The 21315-nt window shown below is 36.2% G+C and overlaps 1 protein-coding gene across 1 annotated transcript in view; it reads right to left on the reverse strand.

Moving 5' to 3' along the window:
* LOC136029578 (baculoviral IAP repeat-containing protein 6-like) overlaps window positions 1–21315 on the reverse strand; it is a gene marked incomplete in the record, with an annotated part of 362481 nt that overhangs the window by 37235 nt on the left and 303931 nt on the right. The window contains 1 exon segment of the mRNA XM_065708074.1: window positions 18672–18797. Within this exon segment, the coding sequence (XP_065564146.1) occupies window positions 18672–18797 (126 nt within the window).

Here is a 21315-nt window from a genome sequence, read left to right on the forward strand (position 1 = left end):
CGTCAAATAAGTTGACACTACGCATACACTATAATTTTTCGATTCCACAGTTACATATACTACCATATTATTAAGTGTAAACTACATCTATTGGTAAACACAGAGGTCCTAATCCAATATATTTATGCGACCACTTTATTCAATCACATCCCATTTTTATTTGATTCCCAAATTTTTATTCAAAATGGTTACATTTTTCTTTACAAATATAGCTTTTCATCGTAAATGAAGTAGCTTTAATCAGGTGTGAAAACTGAAATAAAAAATTTTAGTGCCGTCCCCCCCCCTAACATTTTAAGATTTTATTTATCCTAACCTCTCGTCGATTTACGTATCTAGCTTGGATAGCTTACATTATAAATACAACTTGGTTAACTCTAAGAAAAAAGACTATTCTGCTTAAAGAAGCAGCAATTTTTCTTGTCTGCCAGGTTGTGCTTGTCTTGTATTTGTGAAAAATGCTCATGCGCGGTGTTGACTAGTAAATTAGCTTGATCGACAGTGTCAAAAGTGATTAAATGCAAAAAAAAAAAAAAGATTTTTCCTCGTAGTAAGTATTTTTTACTAACTGTAAGTTCAGCTGCACTAATAAAGCTGTTCTTCCGGGTTGTAAAATAATATCTTGGCTGGACTCACCGTTTTTTCTTCTTAATTATGAGCTGTAGTTGTATTTCATTTTATTTCTCTAATTATATTCATGCTAACTATTTCTTCCTTCAAGGTTTATAGTCCCTGTGCAATTTTAGTATCTGTATTTCTGCTCCCTTCTGTTTCTAATGTTTCAGCGAAAGGCAACAATTGTGCTATCGGTCCAAAGCTGAGATTTAGCTCTATCCATCTACCAAATTCAGTTTCTGAAATTTGGTGTACAAATAGAATTTTTAGATTAAAAATAGCGCTTAGTAATGCTTGAAACTTTTGAAAAGGGCTAGTTTCCCATATTTTAAGCAAATTTAGATCCTTCTCTAAGAAAAAGCCCAAGTAATACCATAATTCTTGCTTGATAAACGAGCAAAAACGCTCGTTTCAGAGGAAATACATACTTTAACACGTTAACAATTGCAAAAATATGGTCATACGGTTGTTTTGAAAGGTGACCGTAACAGAATGTTGCCAATTCTGAAGGTAAAACTAGTGGAAGAACGGGAAGAGTGTGGTCAGGTTACGTGCTACACTGGAGTTTGGTGGGAATACTCACTGCACCGTACTTTCGTAATCGAGAAAAATGGCTACTCTAAATTTTTTGTTTATTTTGTAGATATTTGTGACGTCCATGGTTTCTGTAGTATTCTACAAATTCAGTTTTACATCTTCTTGAACAATTCAAACAAGATGCAAAGTGATTTAAATTAACAATAATACAAACCAACTTAATGCCATCTATATATCACGCTGGCTTGATTACCAAGCCCTGGGTAGTCAAAACTATCTTTATTTTTGTAGATATTCTGTGATGTTGTTGATTCTCTTGATTCTAGATATATCGCTTTTCTTTCTCCTGCAAGTTTCATACAAAATGCAAAATATACCCACGTTCCATTCGAGTCCCTTCAATCCTTTTAAACGGGGCTCAGTCGCCCAAGCAGGGTTGAACATGTGCCTAATTTTCACAAATGAAGAAATTTGATAAGTCATGCCCAGCTTCCTTTTTATACCGATTTCTATTGTCTATCGCGAGGATAAAACTCCATATCGATTTTTGGAACTTTCACATTTTCTTACCGATTTAAGTTGAGAATTTGTTAGTATGTACTCTCTGTTCTAAATTACCTCAACTTATCGTTAGAAAGGAAAGAACTGTCATTGTTTTGTGTTCAAGATAAAGTGAACACAGGCATCACAAAACTAAGTTTATGGCAAAAGAGAGTTTATGGTAATGGAGAAGTAGACTACTTTTCTTCTCTTCGCGAATTTATAAAAAGTTTGGCTACTAAAATCCATGCAGATACTTAAAAATGCAATGCTCTGAGATAGACAACACAGTTTCTGGAGAGTTTGCAAGTGGGCTTGAAAAAATTATTTCCCTGATTCAAGCCAAAGAAAAAAAAAGAATATATAATAAATCTGTTCAACAGAGACAAAAAATCCACGCCATGTGGAATAGCAATTACTGAAATCGGCTTCAGGCGGATTCTTAAAAAAAACCTATAGGCTACAGAAAAAATTTTTACTGTAAAGTAAAAACTGCCTTGGTTGCAAATACGAAACACATATTCGGTTTTAACAGAAAAAATTCAGAAATAGATCTTGCCTTTTCAAACTTAATATCCATGAGAAGTTGTCACTATTTAAATTATGTCGAACAAATGAAACTGAATATTGGGCCTGAAATCGCATTTTAGTTTAAAATTAACAACAAGAGTAGCGAAATATGACGATCTGTCATATTTCGGTACTATAACAATGTTTCATATTTCGAATAAATTGAATATAAGAATGTTTCAAATTGTCATATTTCGGTACTATAAGAATCATATTTCTTTTCAATGGTTCAAGTAAATGGTATTCATCATATAACCTTTATTACGCGTTATTATTATTATTATTTAAGTTATTACTCTGTGTGTCTGCCCAGAAAAGAAAAACAAATAAATTTTAATTGTTATTAAAATACATTCATTTTTTCACAAGGGGTACTCAGCGTTACTAGAAAGAATGCACAAAATATCAAAAGTTTGGGAAACACTGTTCTAGTGTATAATAATGAGCAACATCCAAAAGTTGAAGATCCTTAATTTCGTTATGTAGGTTAAACAGGCCTCAGGGCAGTAAACTGGGGTGCAAAAGACCCCTTTATTACTCAAAAGCACATCATTCTATAAGTCTACTAAAGATATTTCCATGGGATATAAGCATTTATCAACGGATTTCCTTTTCTCAAAAGATATCAAACAGTTCGTGGTAACGAACTGTAGTAAGGAGCGACCCGGCTCAATAGTAACCAAAACTCTAAAAAATGGAATGTTGATACCAATACCTACATCAAAAGAATCGCATTTTAATGCTGATTTTAAATATATAAGCTCATCAAAAGTTACGAGCCTGAGAAAATTTGCGTTATTTTAGAAAATAGGGGGAAACGCCCCCTAGAAGTCATAGAATCTTAACGAAAATCAGACCATCTGATTCAGCGTATCAGAGAACCCTACTGTAGAAGTTTCAAGCTCCTATCTACAAAAATGTGGAATTTTGTATTTTTTGCCAGAAGGCAGATCACGGATGCGTGTTTATTTGTTTTTTTTGTTTTTTTTTTCTTTTTCCCAGGGGTGATCGTATCGACCCAGTTGTCCTAGAATGTTGCAAGAGGGCTCATTCTAACGGAAATGAAAAGTTCTAGTGTCCTTTTTAAGTGACCAAAAAAATTGGAGGGCACCTAGGCCCCCTCCCAGGCTAATTATTTTACCAAAGTTAACGGATCAAAATTCTGAGATAGCCATTTTATTCAGCGTAGTCGAAAAACCTTATAACTATGTCTTTGGGGACGACTTACTCCCCCACAGTCCCCATGGAAGGGGCAACAAGTTACAAACTTTGACCAATGCTTACATATAGTAATGGTTATTGGGAAGTGTACAGGCGTTTTCAGGAGGATTTTTTTGGTTGGGGGAGGGGTTGAGAAGAGGGGGATATGCTGGGGGAACTTTACATCGATAGTTTGTCATGGGGGAAGGAAATCTCCATGAAGGGAGCGCAGGATTTACTAGCATTATCTAAAAACACAATGAAAAAATAAATATGAAAAAGTTCTTTCAGCTGGAAGTAAGGAACAGCATTAAAACTTAAAACAAACAGAAATTATTACCCATTTGAGGGGCTCACCTCCTCCTAATACCTCGCTCTTTACGTTAAAGTATTTTTAGTAATTTCAACTATTTATTCTACGGCTTTTGTGATTCTGGGTTCATTCTTAATGAATTGGGACGAAATTTAAGCTTTAGTGTAAAGAGCGAGGATCTGACAAGGGGGCGAACCCCCTCATATATGTAATAAAAATATGAGAGTACAAAAGTTCTTTACGTAAGCTAATTTATAAGTTACGTAAATCTTTTACTAACAAAAATATTCGTAAAAAATTAAAAGTTCTAGTTGCCTTTTTAATTGACCAAAAAATCGGAGGGCAACTAGGCTTCCTCCCCCGCTCTTTTTTTCTCAAAATCATTCGATCAAAATTATGAGAAAGCCATTTAGCCAAAAAAAAAAAAAAAAAATGCAAATTTCGTTTTAATTATTCCTCTGCGGAGAGCCAAAATCAAAACATGCATTGATTCAAAAACGTTCAGAAATTAAATTAAAAAAAACAAGTTTTTTTAACTGAAAGTAAGGAGCGACATTAAAACTTAAAACGAACAGAAATTACTTCGTATATGAAAGAGGCTGCTTCCTCATCAACACCCCGCTCTTTACGCTAAAGTTTTTTACTGTTTTAAAAAGAAGAATTGAGAGCCAGAGTCAAACTTTAGCGTAAAGAGCGGGGCGTTGATGAGGAAGCAGCCTCTTTCATATACGAAGTAATTTCTGCTCGTTTTAAGTTTTAATGTCGCTCCTTACTTTCAGTTAAAAAAACTTGTTTTTTTTATTTAATAATTCATTAAGACTTGAAGCCGCCTACCATAACACGATGGAGAAAAAAAAAATCTTGAAAAAACAATGGGTCTACTGCCAGTACTAAGAAAAATAAAATAAAAGAATAAATAATATAAAAAATATTAATTAAAAGAGAAAAAGGAAAAAATCTAATAAAAAAGGGAGATAACATTTTATTCTTATTGTGTTGCGGGAGCAACACTTTGGTTTTTTCAAGTTTTTTTTTTTTTTTTTTTTTTTTTTTTTTTTTTTTTTTATGGCACTTGGTATTAACTAAGTGATATATAGCAATCGCAAACTCTGTCGGCTTGTCTGTATGTCGGTCCCGGTTTCGCTACTTTAGGCACTTCCAGGTAAGCTAGGACGATGAAATTTGGCAGGCGTATCAAGGACCGGACCAGATTAAATTAGAAATAGTCGTTTTCCCGATTTGACAATCTGGGGGGGGGGGTCCGTTAATTCGGAAAAAAAGGAAGTATTTTTAACTTACGAACGGTTGCTCAGATCTTAATGAAATTTGATGTTTGGAAGGATATCGTGTCTCAGAGCTGTTATTTTAAATCCCGACCGGATATGGTGACATTGGGGGGGGGGGGCAGTTGGGAGGGGGGAGCCTAAAATCTTGGAAAACGCTTAGATTGGAGTGATCGGGATGAAACTTGGTGGGAAAAGTAAGCAGAAGTCTTAGATACGTGATTTACATAATTGGAACGGATCCGCTCAATTTGGGGGGGGGGGGAGGTAATTCTGAAAAATTAGAAAAAATGACGTATTTTTAACTTACGAAGGAGTGATCGGATCTTCATGAAACTTCATATTTAGAAGGACCTCGTAACTCAGATCTCTTATTTTAAATCTCAACCGGATCCAGCGTCATTGGGGGGGGGGGGGCGGAAATCTTAGAAAATACTTAAAGCGGAGAGATCAGGATGAAACTGGATGGGAAGAGTAAAATCCTGTCTAATTTACGTGACTGACATAACCGGATCTGCTCTCTTTGGTGGAGTTGGGGTGGGGTGCTGGTGGTTGTAATTTGGAAAAATGAGGTATTTGTGACTTACGAAAGGGTGACCAGATCTTAATGAAATTTGAAATTTAGAAGGAACTTGTGCATTGAAACTCTAATTTTGAATCCTGACCAGATCCTGTGACATTGGGGGAGTTGGAGGGGGAAACCGGAATTCTTGGAAAACGTAAAAATTGTTTTTTTTTTTTTATCTTACGACTAGGTGATCGGATCTTAATGAAATTTGATATTTAGAAGGAATTCATGTCTCAGAACTCTTATTTCAAATTCCGACCAGATCTTTTGACATTGGGGGGAGTTGGGGGGGAACTCTTGGAAAACACTTGGAGTGGAGGAATCGGGATGAAGCTTGGTGGATAGAATAAGCAAATGTCCTTGATACGTGGTTGACATAACCGTACTGGATTCGCTCTCTTTGGGGGAGTTGGGGGGAGGCTTTCATAGATTTGGCGGGTTTGGTGCTTCTGAACGTGATAGGACGATGAAAATTGGTAGGCGTGTCAGCGACCTGCAAAAATTGACTTGATAAAGTCGTTTTCCCAGATTCGACCATCTGGGGGGCTAAAGAGAGAGAAAAAATTAGAGAAAATGAGGTATTTATAACTTACGAGTGGGTGATCGGATCTTAACGAATTTTGATATTTAGAAGGACATCGGGACTCAGAGCTCTTATTTTAAATCCCGATCGGTATTAAGCCTCTGATTTTCCTTTTAAATCAATCTATTAATTCTTAGAATTTTGTTAGAGCTCATACCATATGAACTCTTGGCTCTTAGCCCTTCTTGCCTAGTCACAAGTGCCATATGAGCTCTTAGCTCTTGTTTTTTTTTTCCTATGCCGCCGATCTCAGCTTATTCTTGGAAACTGGTAAGGGTCTAACCTGTGCGGTTTTTACAGAAAGTGTGGACCTTGGGACGGATTGATGAATATGACATTACATTTTGGAAAGCTCCGCAGAACTCTTGCCTGGGGCCAAAAAGGATGGTTTTTGCTTGTCCACGAGCCAGAGCCTAGGGTGTGCGAAGTGAAGTGGAATTATATAGCCTATGCTAGAGAGGAGTATCTGAAGTTGTGCAGCCAAGCTTTCGTTTCATCAAACCATGTTTCTGCTTTCGAGTTGAAAGCTCCGTTCTAGCAGGCACCACTTTCAAATTGAAGATGGACTAAAATCTGTAAGTGTTAAATATATGCAGCACTTACCCGGCCCCACAGCCAATACATCTTCTTTGAGTGATAAATAGAAAAATTTATAGAAGCAAAACTGTGGCATTTTCCCAAGGGTCCGAAAGTGCTGCCATCTATTGTTTCTACCCATTTCTGTTTGTGATTTCTGCCGAGTTTATCATTCGGTTTTTTGGACTTGGGAATGCGGTAGAGAAATGGTATCAGATGTGCCTAATAAACTTTAACAGTTCTCTCATTGCTAAAGAAATTGGAGCTTATCCTTTTCTCCTTTCTAAGTGGTGACGTTAGAAAGTTGACCTACGGCAAAAAAAAATCAACTTTTGAACTGAGACAGATATAATTTTTTTTCGACGGCAATCGATAGCTCTTGATGACCTGATCAAAGTATATCCCATCCATTTTTTGGTACAAAAATTCCTTCATGAGGTTTACCCGTTTGAAAGTTTCAAGGGGTTGACAACTTCAGTAGTAAGGTACACACTGAAACGAAATCTAGGCCGATACAAATTGTGAGACATATAGAGGACTTGTAAGCAACAGTCGGCTCCTAGGTAATAATCACCTTCGGCAATGAGGGGTTAGCGACTTTTGCTAGTTAGTGTATCTATTATTTGTTTCCAGTGTATTTGAGGGTAAAACCAATTTGGTTCCAGTGGTAAGACACGTAGGGGACTTGTAAGTAATAATCTGCTGTTGGGCTAAAATCATCTTTAGCGATGAGGGATTTGCAACTTTTGCTAGTTGGTGTATCCATTTATTTGTTTCCGGTGAACTTGATGTCTATCACGGGAGAGGGACTTGTAAGTAAGAATCTGTTTACTTTGGGCTAGAAATTTGTGCATATTGGTGCACATTGTATTCGATCTCTTTAAATCTGACAGAATTAAGTGTTTACGGAACGGGTACAAACGATAACGTAAAACAATGAGGTAGTTTCGTAATAATTAGTGTCACCTATGGTATTTTAATCCTAAAAAGTTACGGATAGCTTTCTAATACCAAATAGGTTATATAAGATATTGCTCCAAGTTTTCATCCGTCAAGATGTCTACGATTGAAAAGGATGAAGTTCAACTGGCTGCAAAGTCAATATAATCCCTTATTTCGATATTATTTTGTAGTTGTTTTTTTTCAACGCTGAGGAATAGCCTTTGGTCATGTGATAACTGATTACGTTCTTGCTTGAACATACCGTTTTAAAAACTTTGATAGGCTGACAACTTCATCACTTAACCGATAGTGAAAAACAAGCACAAACGAGAATGTAGAACAATGAGATAGTTTAGAATGTCATCTATGATATTTTCATCCTGAAAAGTTAGGGATAGCTTTATAATACCAACTAGATTATATAAGATATTGTTCCGAGTTTTCATCCGTCAAGATGTCTATGATTGAAAAGGATAAAGTTCAACTGGCTGCAAAGTCCTTAGTCCCTCCTTTCGTTACTATTTTGTTGTTGTTTTTCAACGCTGAGGAATAGCCTTCGATCATGAGATTACTTATCAATAGCGAAGAAACAAAACCAAAGTGTTGCTCTCGCAACATGTTTAGTCGGCGAAGCCGGACAAAGGTTGCCATAACACCAAGTTGCCCAGGCAACGCAGGTCTAGTTCCTACTGATTTTAGATTTTCCTCTTCTTTTTTAATTATTATATTTTAGATTGTTGCTGTCTCAACGCTGAAAACGCCTATATTGATATTGAAGGGAAATTAGCGTTATTGTTTTCTTTTCCTTTTCTTCATACTGGCCACAAACGAGCTGTTTTCCCAAGATTTGTTTCTTCGTCTTTTCGTCAAGATTACGTTGTGCAAAATTATGCATTCAGCGGTATATATTGATATGATTTCGGCATCAAATACAACTTCCATCATAGAAATGTGAAAGTAGGAATAAAGTACAATTTATTCCCGACTTAAGTAAATTCCCAAGTACAAAGTATAATCTGTATTAATTGATGTATGCAAAAGTGATATTTTTTAAGGTGCAGTCGTCTGCTTAAGGGGAAGTTCATTTAATAGCGGAGACGAAGTTGCTTAAACCAACTCGACTGTCCTCCGATAGAACCTAACTTCTTTACAGAAATATGAATTGAGGATGAATTGTCCTTCATTTCGTCATGACGGGTCCAATGAAGCAGCCTAATTTTTTTCTATCTGCTATGCTTTCTCAAATTCGACCTAGACACTATAGGGGCAAAAACACAGAATTCAAGGGTTTTCCACAGCCAAAGCCTAGGACGGACATACTGGAATTACAAAACCTAGTATCAACATCCAGCAGAAAAAGACTGGCAAAGACTAGAAGAAAATGGCCTTTTGAAATCCCACTAACGATATTCTGTATCTTCATAAATTTGAACTTTTCCAAGAATAACAAATTACTTGTTTTGCAGTTTTCTCAGAAACTTGAAAGGTACAGATACAGAAAAATGTAACTAGTTTAATAATAAAACAACAACCATTGAGAATTGAAAAATACACTTTAATTTAGATTATCTATTATACCAATTTCCTGCCGAAAAGCGAGACAGCATGACTCATTCCAGTGTCCCCAACAATTCTGAGATTTCTATGATTTTTTCTATAATTTATTATATTTTCCATATGACTCACAGGTTAGTACACATTTAAATCCTTTGTCCCCTCCTTCTACCCAACATTTTTTAGCTCAAGCATTCAGTTCCATCGTAAATCATACTCATCTACATTGTAAACTTCGATGAGCATCGAGCCATTTTCTAAAATAATGAAATATTTTATAAGGTCTTTAACATTGCCGCTGCAGTAGTATACTAGATCAGGAATAGCAGAAATGGCAAAAAACCTATTTCTAGGTCCAAAAAGAAAATAAATTGCTGGGATAAACAATACTCATGAATTGGATCAATGAATAACTTTAGTTGCCGCTGAAGAGATGAGTGAAGAGACAAAAAATTGTCTCTTCATGGCTGTCGCTGATGTTTATATATATAAATATATATATATATATATATATATATATATAAAATATCTACCAATTACATGCCTGATTTAGCAGTTCAGATGAAGACAACTGACTGTTCAATGGAGGCTGGATTGTTCGATATGGCAACTAGAATTGCTTTATTTAGCAACTAAATTACAATCGCAGACGAATATTATTCCTAAATTAACAGGCGTGTGAATCTAGATTCTAGAGCCATGATTTCCAATGTGGAAAATGGCCCCACCGATGGGGCATAGCAATAGTTTTGTGGATCCTGTGAAGGACTTGCACCCTTCGGCCGACTACACTCTAGAGCCTTAATTAACAGGAAAACATTTTTCAAGTAAAAACATCACATTCATATGCATTTAAAGAGAAAAAAGATACATGATTGTATTGCAGTGGCGTTATACATTGTATAAAAGATGTTGTACACAGACAATAAATTTCGTTAGTACTAAATATGCCTTGAGGACAACTCAAAAATAGCTACCCAGTTAATGGGTATGTTGATGAGATAGTTAATAGGTTCCTTCAGGTGAATACGTGAAAGATTTTGAGCAAGAAAATTTAAACATCATGAGGGGGACATCAACATTTTTGAAATGCCAAGTTGGGGCATGGCCCAAAATCGGTAGGGAACCAATGTTCTAGAGTAACTAGACACAAACTCGTGTCCAAATCCTTAAATATTCAACTATGTTCGACACCCGTTCGACAGCAAAGGGCTGGTAATCAAATCTTCAGAGCTACAAAATGACAGGTGGCACAAATTACCGGCTTCAAACTCTCTAAGAGAAAAACCACACACCTTCCATACAGAGGAGTATGGTTCTCATTGATCATGTTATATCTTATCAAGTAATTCTTAGCCTGATAGCTATGACATTTTGGAAGGCTGTAGCCACCCAGCAAATGTCGCTTTGGTAGGCTGGAACCTCCACTACAGAAACTCCGTTCGTTCGTAAAAATGTTCGTTCACTTTTCATTTGCTTGAACCTAATTAAACCCAAATAACGAGCATCAGGCCTGTCCGAAAAAACGTAAACCCCATACACTTGTTTTCTGAGGAAAATATTTAATTGTAAAGGGTGCAGGACCATTAATACATCTGGCAACAGAGGAGAAGGGGGGTCACATGCTACCCAAAAACACAATCTGGCCTTCCTAGAATCTTGATCGTGTATACGCAAGATAGTGTCAATAAATTTGATCTAGATGAACGGGAAATTAACTGTTATTCAACTGCAACAAAACGCTTTTTTTCAAAACAGTTTTCAATAACCAAGCCGAGTGATACAAGAACAAAGAAAAAGACGACAAAATTGATTCATTGGGCTATTTCAATGCCCCCCCCTTTTTTTTATCTCGGCAACACGTTCTATTGCCTGATTGCATCAATTGCTAGAAGCTTTCTTTTGAGAGAATAAAAGGTGATTTTTAACCATAAAAGGAAAGAAATGTCAACTGTCTAATCTCCGCACCTAATTTGGATTGTAATCCATAAAAGAAGGATTATAGAGTTTCCCAACCCCTTAAGCTGTTTTACAAAACAAGTAATTTTAAAATTATTTTCATACATTTGCTTAAACATTGAATGAAACAAGAGCTAAGAGCTCATTTGGCACTTGTGACGAGGCAAGAAGAGCCAAGAGCCAAGAGCTCATATGGTATGAGCTCTAACAAAATTCTAAGAATCAAGAGATTGATTTAAAAAGGAAAATCAGAGGCTTATCCGCCATCCAATATTTAATTTACCACGCAGTAACAATTTTTCTTTTAGCTGTTACGTAAGCATTTTTGTTGTCGATTTTCAGTCTCCCTGGACTTGAATTAATACGAAATGACCCTTCAATTACACGTTTTTTCTATTATGTAATATATTATTATAATACTACAAATGATATTTTTATTCCTCGTGGAAACTGGGTACTAGCTGGTTTCGATTCTGATATCATATCGGTCTCCCAAACCTGAATTAATAGGAAAGGACCTTTTAATCCACCAAATACTGAAAAAATTAAGATTTTGATTTTTCCTCCTCCTCTGACTTTGCTTGGGTGGAAATGGTGTACTAAGCGAAGATATTTTTCAATTCTTCTGTCATTTTCAGTCTCCCAGGACTCGATTTAAAAGGAAACGACCTTTTAATCTAGAAAATATTGCAGAAATTTAAATACCTCCCTCTTTTCCCTGAAAAAAGGGTATTTCTGTGCAGGCGATTTTGAATATTTTATTGAACGAATTTTTCTGAGCATTTTGATACCAAAAAAATCTGTTGCTCAAATGCTGGGGCAAAACCGTATTTTTAATGGACTGCCAGTTAGGTTCCACGTTATTAATACCTAACGCACGGGTACCGCAGACTGTAATTTTGTGCATTCCTTGAAAACTGAAAAAAGATTTGATTATAAATGGTCAGAGTACTAGGCATGCGTCAGGAAGGGACATAAATAATCGTATTTTCCGTTATTTCTGTTTACTTAAATACAGAAGCAGAACAATAATATTTTAATATATATTTCTCTTATATTTTTGACACCATATATAAAGCACGAATAACGAGGGAAAAAACTGCCAGTATTATATGAAAAAAAAAAGCCACAAGAGACTATTTCCTCTTTTTAAGTACCACAGGTGTCACTGGCTTTCCTTAACGATCATGTTAATTATATAATAAAAAAGGCTGATTCTCAAATAAAAAATAATATTTTAGTACATTTGTTATGTCGTCGACTAATTTCAATATAAGTAAGTATCGATTAGTGGTTAAGAGGAAAAACATATCATCATTATTTATTTCTTATTAATCTGCGTCTGATTTCTGCCTTTGGTCTTAAACTTCCCATAAATTTTTGAAATCCTAATTATAGCCATCAAAATCCAAGGCGTATCTGTTATCATTACGAAGGCATTGTGGCGATATGACTGTTACAAGATTATTGAATCAGGAACAAATAAAGGGGTTGTGTGCTGTTTGTGCATGATACTGAAAGACTTTCCGTATCTAATAATGGCTCATGTGTCTCAGGCAACAGGAAATCTTAGCATATGCTTTCAATATCCAACGTCTGTTATTCTCATACTAAGCTTCCTGTCTATCATCTTTTTTTACTTCTAACTGTTTGGTCTAACTTCAGTGTCCCATGCTTCTGACCAGGGGAGTATGTCCAGTATTTTTATTTGTGGGCAAGAGGGGTCCGCATCCGAATAGTCAAAGGGCATATGCTATACAATAGCACATCCCCCCAATTTTATTTGTAGGTTAAAAAATGACTGTTTTAATATATTTTCATTTAATATTGTCAAAATAGGATTTAATCTTAAATCTTCAAAAAATGAGATGCCCGTTTACACGTATGACCCCCGTTTACATGTATGGCCTTTGTCATGTACAAGTAATGTGTATGGCTGGCTACCCGTTTTTTGAAGGAGAGGTGGAGTGTGCAAGTAGGATTTATCAGGGGAAAGTATGAAGGTGAAATTAAAAAGGATTTACTTTTCTTCTCTAATTGATTTACCAAACACCAACAAGCATAAAATTACGTGCTTGCCTTACTAACCGCAAAAAATGAAACTCCTTCAGACAGGGGTGGGGTTATATACTTTAAAAGGGGGGTTAGACACAACCTAAGCTTTAAATGTGCCTTGTCTGACACTCTAAAGTCCGAACGATTCTCAAGATTTTTTCGCAACTATCAAGCTTGGTCTTTGTTCAGAAGAGGGGGAGGAGGGGGAATCGGTTCTCATAATTTTATGTGCGATTTCTTTTACTGTCCAAATAGTTTGCCTGTTTTGGCGACTTTTTGAAGTTATACCAATCCACCTCCTCCTCCTAATAATAATAATGGCAATTAAAAATTAACTACCATTCTTATTATTACTATATTAGAAGTACTGAAACTAGGAAGAAGTGTTTGTAATCATTTCGAGTTTTCGGCATTGGAAAATGAAAAGGCTTCAAATATTTCTAGTACGAATGGATCCTACTGCAGGAGGGAGAGAGACTCAAAGCTATTAAAATAAAAACTAAAAGAGATAATTTTACAGAACAAAGTCTTATTCTGTATAATTGTTCTCAATAAAACAGAAATCTGAAGAGTGATGACATTTCTTTGTAAAAACAAAGCTCCTGGTATATCTTATCAACCTGAGAAATTTCTTGGTGGCACTCATCAACCTTCCTCCTCCTGCTATCTTCCCTTGTTCACGACACTAAGCATATGACCGTAATTTTTTATGTTACATGGAAAATAGATTTCTATAGCAGATTTCCTAACGTCCAGGGACACGAATTCACAAAAAATGTGGGGAGGCACGTATTTCTTTTCAATTTTTATGTGATGAAGACACAAAAAGGTATTATTCAAAATCTATGGAGAGGGGTGTATATTTTTTACTTCTTCCAACGAAATTACAAAATGTAAAGGGGGGAGGGGAAAATAACCCCCCCCCAACTGGCAAGTGTTAATGTTCCTTTATAAGGTAAATAACATAATATCATATATAGCCTCTACGCATTGTCCTAAATGTATCTTTTATCAAAATGCAGTTGACGTCAGTTCAATTATGGATAACGTTAGCAGATTCCCTTAATTATGTTTCTATCTTAGTCTTCAAATGTTCAAAAGAAAAATATGAGAAAATTAGACCTATTTCGGATACTTATACTACATGGTTTCTTTTATAAAGCATAGCGGACATGAATTGGAATCGTCGCCAAACCAAAAAAGCTAATCACGTAATCATGATCAGGTTACCACTATGAACTCTGAAAGTTTTCTCAGAAAGGAAACGGAAAACCACACACACAAATAACTTCCCGGCTTATGATAAGTAATTTCCCACCACTTAAACCTTATTATCTAACAAAATTTGTATTGAAGAATATTTCCAGGTTTCATATGGATGCCTGCTTATCAAAAAGGCTTATCTCGGTTTCAATGAATTATACATTAGGCTCGCAAAGCGGCTAATGAGCCAGAGGGGCTACACAGTCTCCGTCGCAGGCGTAGAAAATTTTGCACCCCTGGCCCTGCCTCTTATGTCCAAATTAAACTTTGGTTTTAGTATCACACTACCGATTCTACCTCCAGCACCCAAGAAGCCACATAACACGCTACATCGTTTCTCAAATAACGCTTTGAAGTAAATAATCATAGACTATCGAAGATATATATATATATATATATCATTAAAGACACGCAGTTTGACCACTTCTTGCCTAGAAATTTATCAGTAACAAAGTTTTGTGATACCCTTTAACACTAATACTCAATAAAATATTTAATTTTATAGCAAGTAAATCAAATATTTTACATCCTACTAACAGTAGGCATAGACATACTGGTAACTCTCCAGCATAATTTAGCTATGATTATATTTTAATTAATTTTGATTTAATTAAATGACAATACTTGTAATCAAGGGTTCCGATTCGCAAAAATTTGAATCTAAATACAAAACTTGTTTCCTGTATTGGGCCACGCAACGGAGGAGAGACGCTCCTCTGATGTTTGCAAATTTTTTAGTACCGCAATTTAAAGAAAAGAGGGCAATTTCGTAGATTAGCAAACATGGCCTACATATATTCAGTTTCTATTACTCATATTAGAAATCTGAGTTCCGTTAACGATTAGTTAGGAATTCACTATGCTTTGATGGGTTTTAGAACTACCACAAGGTATTGGAAGCAGCAAGAAAGATTGTCAGTCTACTTCAAATTACGAACCTTTTACTGGGCTCATTCAAATTCTATACTGGTTTATCTTTGTGTTCATTTATATGTTGCATATATTTTCGTCAAACCAACAGAAAACTGTTTTATAACTTTTTAGAAAAATATTTTAAGGTTCTTTTCTAGTAATAAGACTTTCCACAAGTAATACGATAAAAATTTTGTAACGAGGACATTACTTGAAATCGCTACAAATTTTCGAGGGCCACTCGAAAATTTGGGACATCCCATTTGCCGCGCAGTGCCGGCTGGATTGGCTATACCCTCACACGTGCTACAGTTCCCGCAACGTTTGCAACAGTTCCACTGTAGAAACTTTTACCTCGCTTGGCATGCGTCAACAGATGTGCGTAATTTATGAAATTCGGCGATAACCCGCAAATTTAATTATGTATTTAAGCCAAAGTAATAAGTTCACATTTTTGGACCAATTTTTTTATTATTATTCAATATTCGATTTTTTTTTAGCTTTTCTTGTTGAATGGCATTTTGAAGGTTTTTGAATGTCTCGAATCCATCAACAGTTGGATTACCGGTCTTTGAGTATACAAAATCGGAATTTTTTCAAGATTTTCAAAGTTTTTATTTTTCAAAGGTTTTCAACCAATTATCTTGGGTGTTAATTTTTAATTGATTAAGTTTTCAGTGTTGAATTTTTTCTCGATACAGCAATGAATAATTACAAGAGATACAAAATCACACAACGTGCAATCATCGTCACTGAATTTCAATTAAGACAATTTCAAAAAAAGAAAGAAAAAAGGCGAATGATCCAGCTTCCACGAAAAGAATTTAGCCTTTCTCAGTCAAGGAGTAATAAAAAAAAAAAAAAAAAAAAAAAAAAAAAAAAAAAAAGCGATGAATCACGTCCTCATGTATACACCATCTGCTTCTAACCTACCGAAGTGGAAAATAATTACAAATTTCTGGACAATTATATCCAATCATTTGAAAAGGTGGCGTAATAATTCATGAGCGAAATTGATTAGTCATCCAGCATGTTCGATAAGAAACAGTTGAATATAAAGAGCAGACCATTTTGTGCACAACTAAAGCAGCAGTGGCAAGAGTCTAACATGGAAAAGTTGGAAGAGAAAAAGAATGAGATAAAATACGTATTTACGCATAAATCATAAAAGATAAGCGGTTAGGCCACTTTAAACTTAAAAATTATAAGCAATACATTCTTGTAAAACCCTTTAATACTAATACCCAATTAAATGTTCAATCTAATTGTAAATAAATCAAATATGGAATACTGTATTACTAACAGCAGACATAAACACACTAGTAGCTCCCTAGCATAATTCAGTTTTCAGTGTATTTAAACTTAATCAATTCATGAAAATGTAGGAGGGGTAAAATACATTTTTCTAACAAATATAAGGGAATAATTTTGCTGTTTCTGTTGTTTTTTTTTTCAGTGAGAATGCTAAAAAAGTTTTAAAAACCTAGGGGATGGAAAAATTACCCCCCTCCCCCAGGTGGATACGCCTGTTTGTATTATTATTAATGGTAAACATGGAAGCTTTCATAACTCTCCAGATGGTTAAGAGAACGATGTATTCTTCATACTACAATGATGGGTTATGTGAAAACAGAACGTGATGTTTTACAAAATCTTTCTCTACTCTATTTTTGCTTTTGAACAGAGTTTTCAAAAAAAGAAAGCAATTACATGAATGTACAAATAGGCCTTAAAAAGCTGGTTATACTTTTTTTTTAAGATTGCAAAAGCGGTAAATAATTTAAATAACGGAATAATACTCTTCCAGCCAAGAAATTATTCCAGGCAGCTTTGCCTACTATTTGTTAAAGGGCCGCCAAAAAATCCTATGCTCTGTTTTGCAGTATACCACTTTTGACACTGTCGATCAAGCTAAATAGCTAGTTAATATCACGCGAGGGCACCATCTATGGAGATAGTGAAAGCTCAGCTTGACAGACAGGAAAATGGCTCCTTTTCTAAGCCATGGCTATATTTGTAGTATCAAAACTAGATATACCTTTTAGATAAAAGTGAACTGAAAATTTTGAGTTTTCAAAAAAAGAAAGCAATTACATGAATGTACAAATAGGTCTTAAAAAGCTGGCTATGTTTTTTTTAAGATTGCAAAAACGGTAAATAATTTAAATAATGGAATAATACTCTTCCAGCCAAGAAATTATTCCAGGCAGCTTTGCCTACTATTTGTTAAAGGGCCGCCAAAAAAATCCTATGCTCTGTTTTGCAGTATACCACTTTTGACACTGTCGGTCAAGCTAATTAGCTAGTTAATATCGCGCGAGGGCACCATCTATGGAGATAGTGAAAGCTCAGCTTGACAGGCAGGAAAATGGCTCCTTTTCTAAGCCATGGCTATATTTGTAGTATCAAAACTAGATACACCTTTTAGATAACAACTTTAAGGCCTATTTTCCTTCAATTTTTCAAATGTTTCTTTTACAGACTTCACCCATACTCTGGGTGTCAACCTAAAGAGTCTTGCTAAGGCATTTAGTAAAACAAAATCTAAATTTTTGATTTCATATATTTTTTTTTAGATTCTAAACAAGTTCAGCTATTTTTATGGGTACTTTTGAAAATATTTCTTTGGATATCACTAAGTATTAACAATATACTCCCTCGATAAGAAAATTCACAAGTCATGGACACCCATAAGCTGAATTTTAGGGGGGTAACTGGTCTAATCAGCACTTCCAATGATGTTTGATAGAAATCTCAAAACCAAAATATAAATATATGAGGAAGCGTCATACAGCCAAGGGGGGGTGCCCCCTACACCCCCTTATGGGGTGTAGGGCGTTTTGAAATTCCTCTTACTTATGCTCAAAAAATTTAAACACATTGTAAGGCCACACCGGCTATACACCCCCTACACCCCCTTATGGTTCTATAGGCCTTACTTTAAGGCCTATAGAAAAACTTTAACAACCTACGACAAAAAGCACTTCGACGCAGCAAGAACTATTGACAAGGGATGAAGGGAAGGGGAGAGGATAATGCAGAATTAATAAAATTAATGACACAAAAATAGAAACAATAGCCAACTATGACAAGAAAACACAGTTTTCAGCTTGTTAGAGGGCAAAAGAAAATTTATTTTGCAAGGGTCTAGAATGGCTCTCGATTGTCTTGGATAATGCAATAATATGATAGTAAAATTACCTTTAAAGAAGTTAATCCCGATGAAACAGCTTTGCTCGATCCTGAATAAGATTCCATCTCTGCAATCCAATTTTGACACTGTGCTATTACTTCATTCTTCTTTACATAAAAGTGAGTATGTACGACCTAAAAGGAAAAGGACTTCACTATTAAAAAAGTAGAATAATTAAATTTTGAAAATGATAATCCATTTTCCCCTTCTGTCAAAATGGTGCCCTAACTACTGGCCCCCGATATCAGCGGGTGTAAGTGCCCATAAGTGCATTGACAAAGCCAGCAATTTGATTAAATGTCTAGGGTTCTGACCAAAAGCAAATGGTATGACAAAATTAAAAATGCGACTTTTCTTTTTGGGACTGTTTTTACCGTTTTCCAAAAAGAAGGAAAATTTCAATATACTAATAATTTCTGATCAGTAAACAATGAATTTGAATGGTTAATGACTTCTAATGTTTGGAGTCCAAATGAAAATCAGATTCTTTTTATGTAGGGGAGAGGTGGGTACAGTGGCGCACTTTCAGGTCAAAGCATCGTAACTTAGTCAAATATTAACATTTTTGGACGATTTTTAAACTGTTGTGCAGGCAGTTTATTATTCTACACTGGTGATTTATTTCACACTTCTTCTTTGAACCATTTTTTCATGGAGTCATGTTTTCTGACAGCCACTTTTTGCGCCATTGTTGCCGACTAGGCGGGAACTATGGCGCACCCCATCTGGAACAGTGGCGCACCCATCTGGAACAGTGGCGCAATCAAACTGCTAAGATGAATACTTCGTTTAATGAGTAAGGAAGTACAAAATAATGAACTGAAAATACCTAAAAGATGAATACTTCGTATAATGAGTAAGGAAATAAAAAATAATGAACTGAAAATAAAAGAAGAAGTCATACTAGTTAATATTGTAAGCAGTCAGGTCAATGGGGAAGATCAGTTGCTCCGCCTTTCTTTCTGTTCCACCAGAAATATTCGGAGCAGGTAGCTTCATTTCGACACTCGACTTGCTGAAAGTGTAATTTTGACTGGTCCTGATGAACTTGTACAAAGGAACAATTCTCTTAATATACATGAGCTCAAAGTCAAAGCTGGACTCAGAGAGGACTTCGCCCACGGAGTAAATTTTGTTCTTTTTGATCTCCCCCTCGCAAACAAGAACATAATCTCCAACACGGACTTCATCATCACACAAAATATCGCTTTGGTCTTCAAGGCCACAGTGGAGGCTTTCATCACTATCACAGCTACTATTGCCTTTTGTGGCAGAGTCACCAAAGTCATCATCAGACGAAGAATCAGAAAACAGGGTTTTTATATGACTGTTTCTCTTGAAATTGCGGTCAAATTTAGCAAAGTATCCAACAGCACTGCCCTTCTTCTTAGGTAGGACATCCTGTTTTTTTAGAAACTGGCTTTTGGACAACGGCTTTCTTTGTCTTGGGGTTAATCTTAGAAGTCTTGGCCTTTTTCTTTGCCTCCCTTTCCATGAATTCTTTCTCTAAAGCATCTTTCACTGGGGTATCTGTGGCAATGATGGTTTTCTTCCTCTTCCGAGCTCCTTCTGGCAGCTTCTTGTGGGGCTTTCTTGGGTAGGGCCTTACAGCTTCGGGTGTAACGGCGGTAGGGGAGGCAGCGCTTGGGGAGGCAGAGCTTGGACCCGCTTCGTTATGACTATTCAATTCTTGCTCGATTTCTTTGGCCTCTGGAGCTGCGCTGGGATTAGGGTCTGGTCTCTTGGTCACAGCTGATGCGAGAAAATCGTCGTCTGCGAAAAGTAGGCGGTTGAAGGGGAAAATCCCAGTAGCAGCAAAGCCATTGACTATGTTTTTCTGTGTGAAGGAGAGTTGGAAGGCCTTTCCAACAAGTTGAGCGATGATAGAGATGCCAATCGTCTGTCCGGGGTTGCTATCGCGTTATCTTTGAAGTACTGAATGGCCTGGATCGACACATGAAAAGAGTGGTTATATTCTATCAGCAATATGGGTCTCTCTTTTGTACAGCAGGCATGTTTCACAACGTGTTCGAAGACAAGCAGGAAGATGTCAGATGTCATCCATCCTTTGGCAGAACCGCTACCGCCACTGCCTGGTGGTGCACCATTCATCAACTGGGAGCCAAATCTTTCCCTTGGGAAGACATAGTAAGGTGGCAAGAAATTACCTTGAGCATTGATGGTGCAGCAGACTGTGGTCAGTTCGCTTTGCTCAGCAGAAGTGACTTGGCTCACCTGTTTGTGCCCCTTGGGTGCTATCACATTTGGTGGTCTCTGCACTGTTGTTGCCCCCGTCTCATCTAAGTTGTAAATATCACTAGGCTGAAACTTAAACTTATTCATAACAGTCTCCAAGTTGTCATAGAACTCGTTTACAGTTGTTCTGTTGAATGCCGTGGCTCTGGCCAAGCTTGTTCCCTCTGCTTTGCGGATAGACAGGTCTGGGAAGCGTTTCATGTAACTGTAATACCAGTCATTCCCCGTCATCTTTTTCTCATGCCATGTTGATGGCACCTTCAATTGGTTCATCTTTGCAATTTCGAAAGCGAATTGGCGGACGTTGAGCCGTGTCAAACCATGGTGCATTTTGCATCCCTTTATCAAATAATCGTGAAGTTGCTGTTTAAGTTCATCAGTTAACACTTGACGGAC

This window comes from Artemia franciscana, chromosome 7 (genome assembly GCF_032884065.1).
Source record: "Artemia franciscana chromosome 7, ASM3288406v1, whole genome shotgun sequence".
In the NCBI taxonomy this organism is placed as follows: Eukaryota; Metazoa; Arthropoda; class Branchiopoda; order Anostraca; family Artemiidae; genus Artemia; species Artemia franciscana.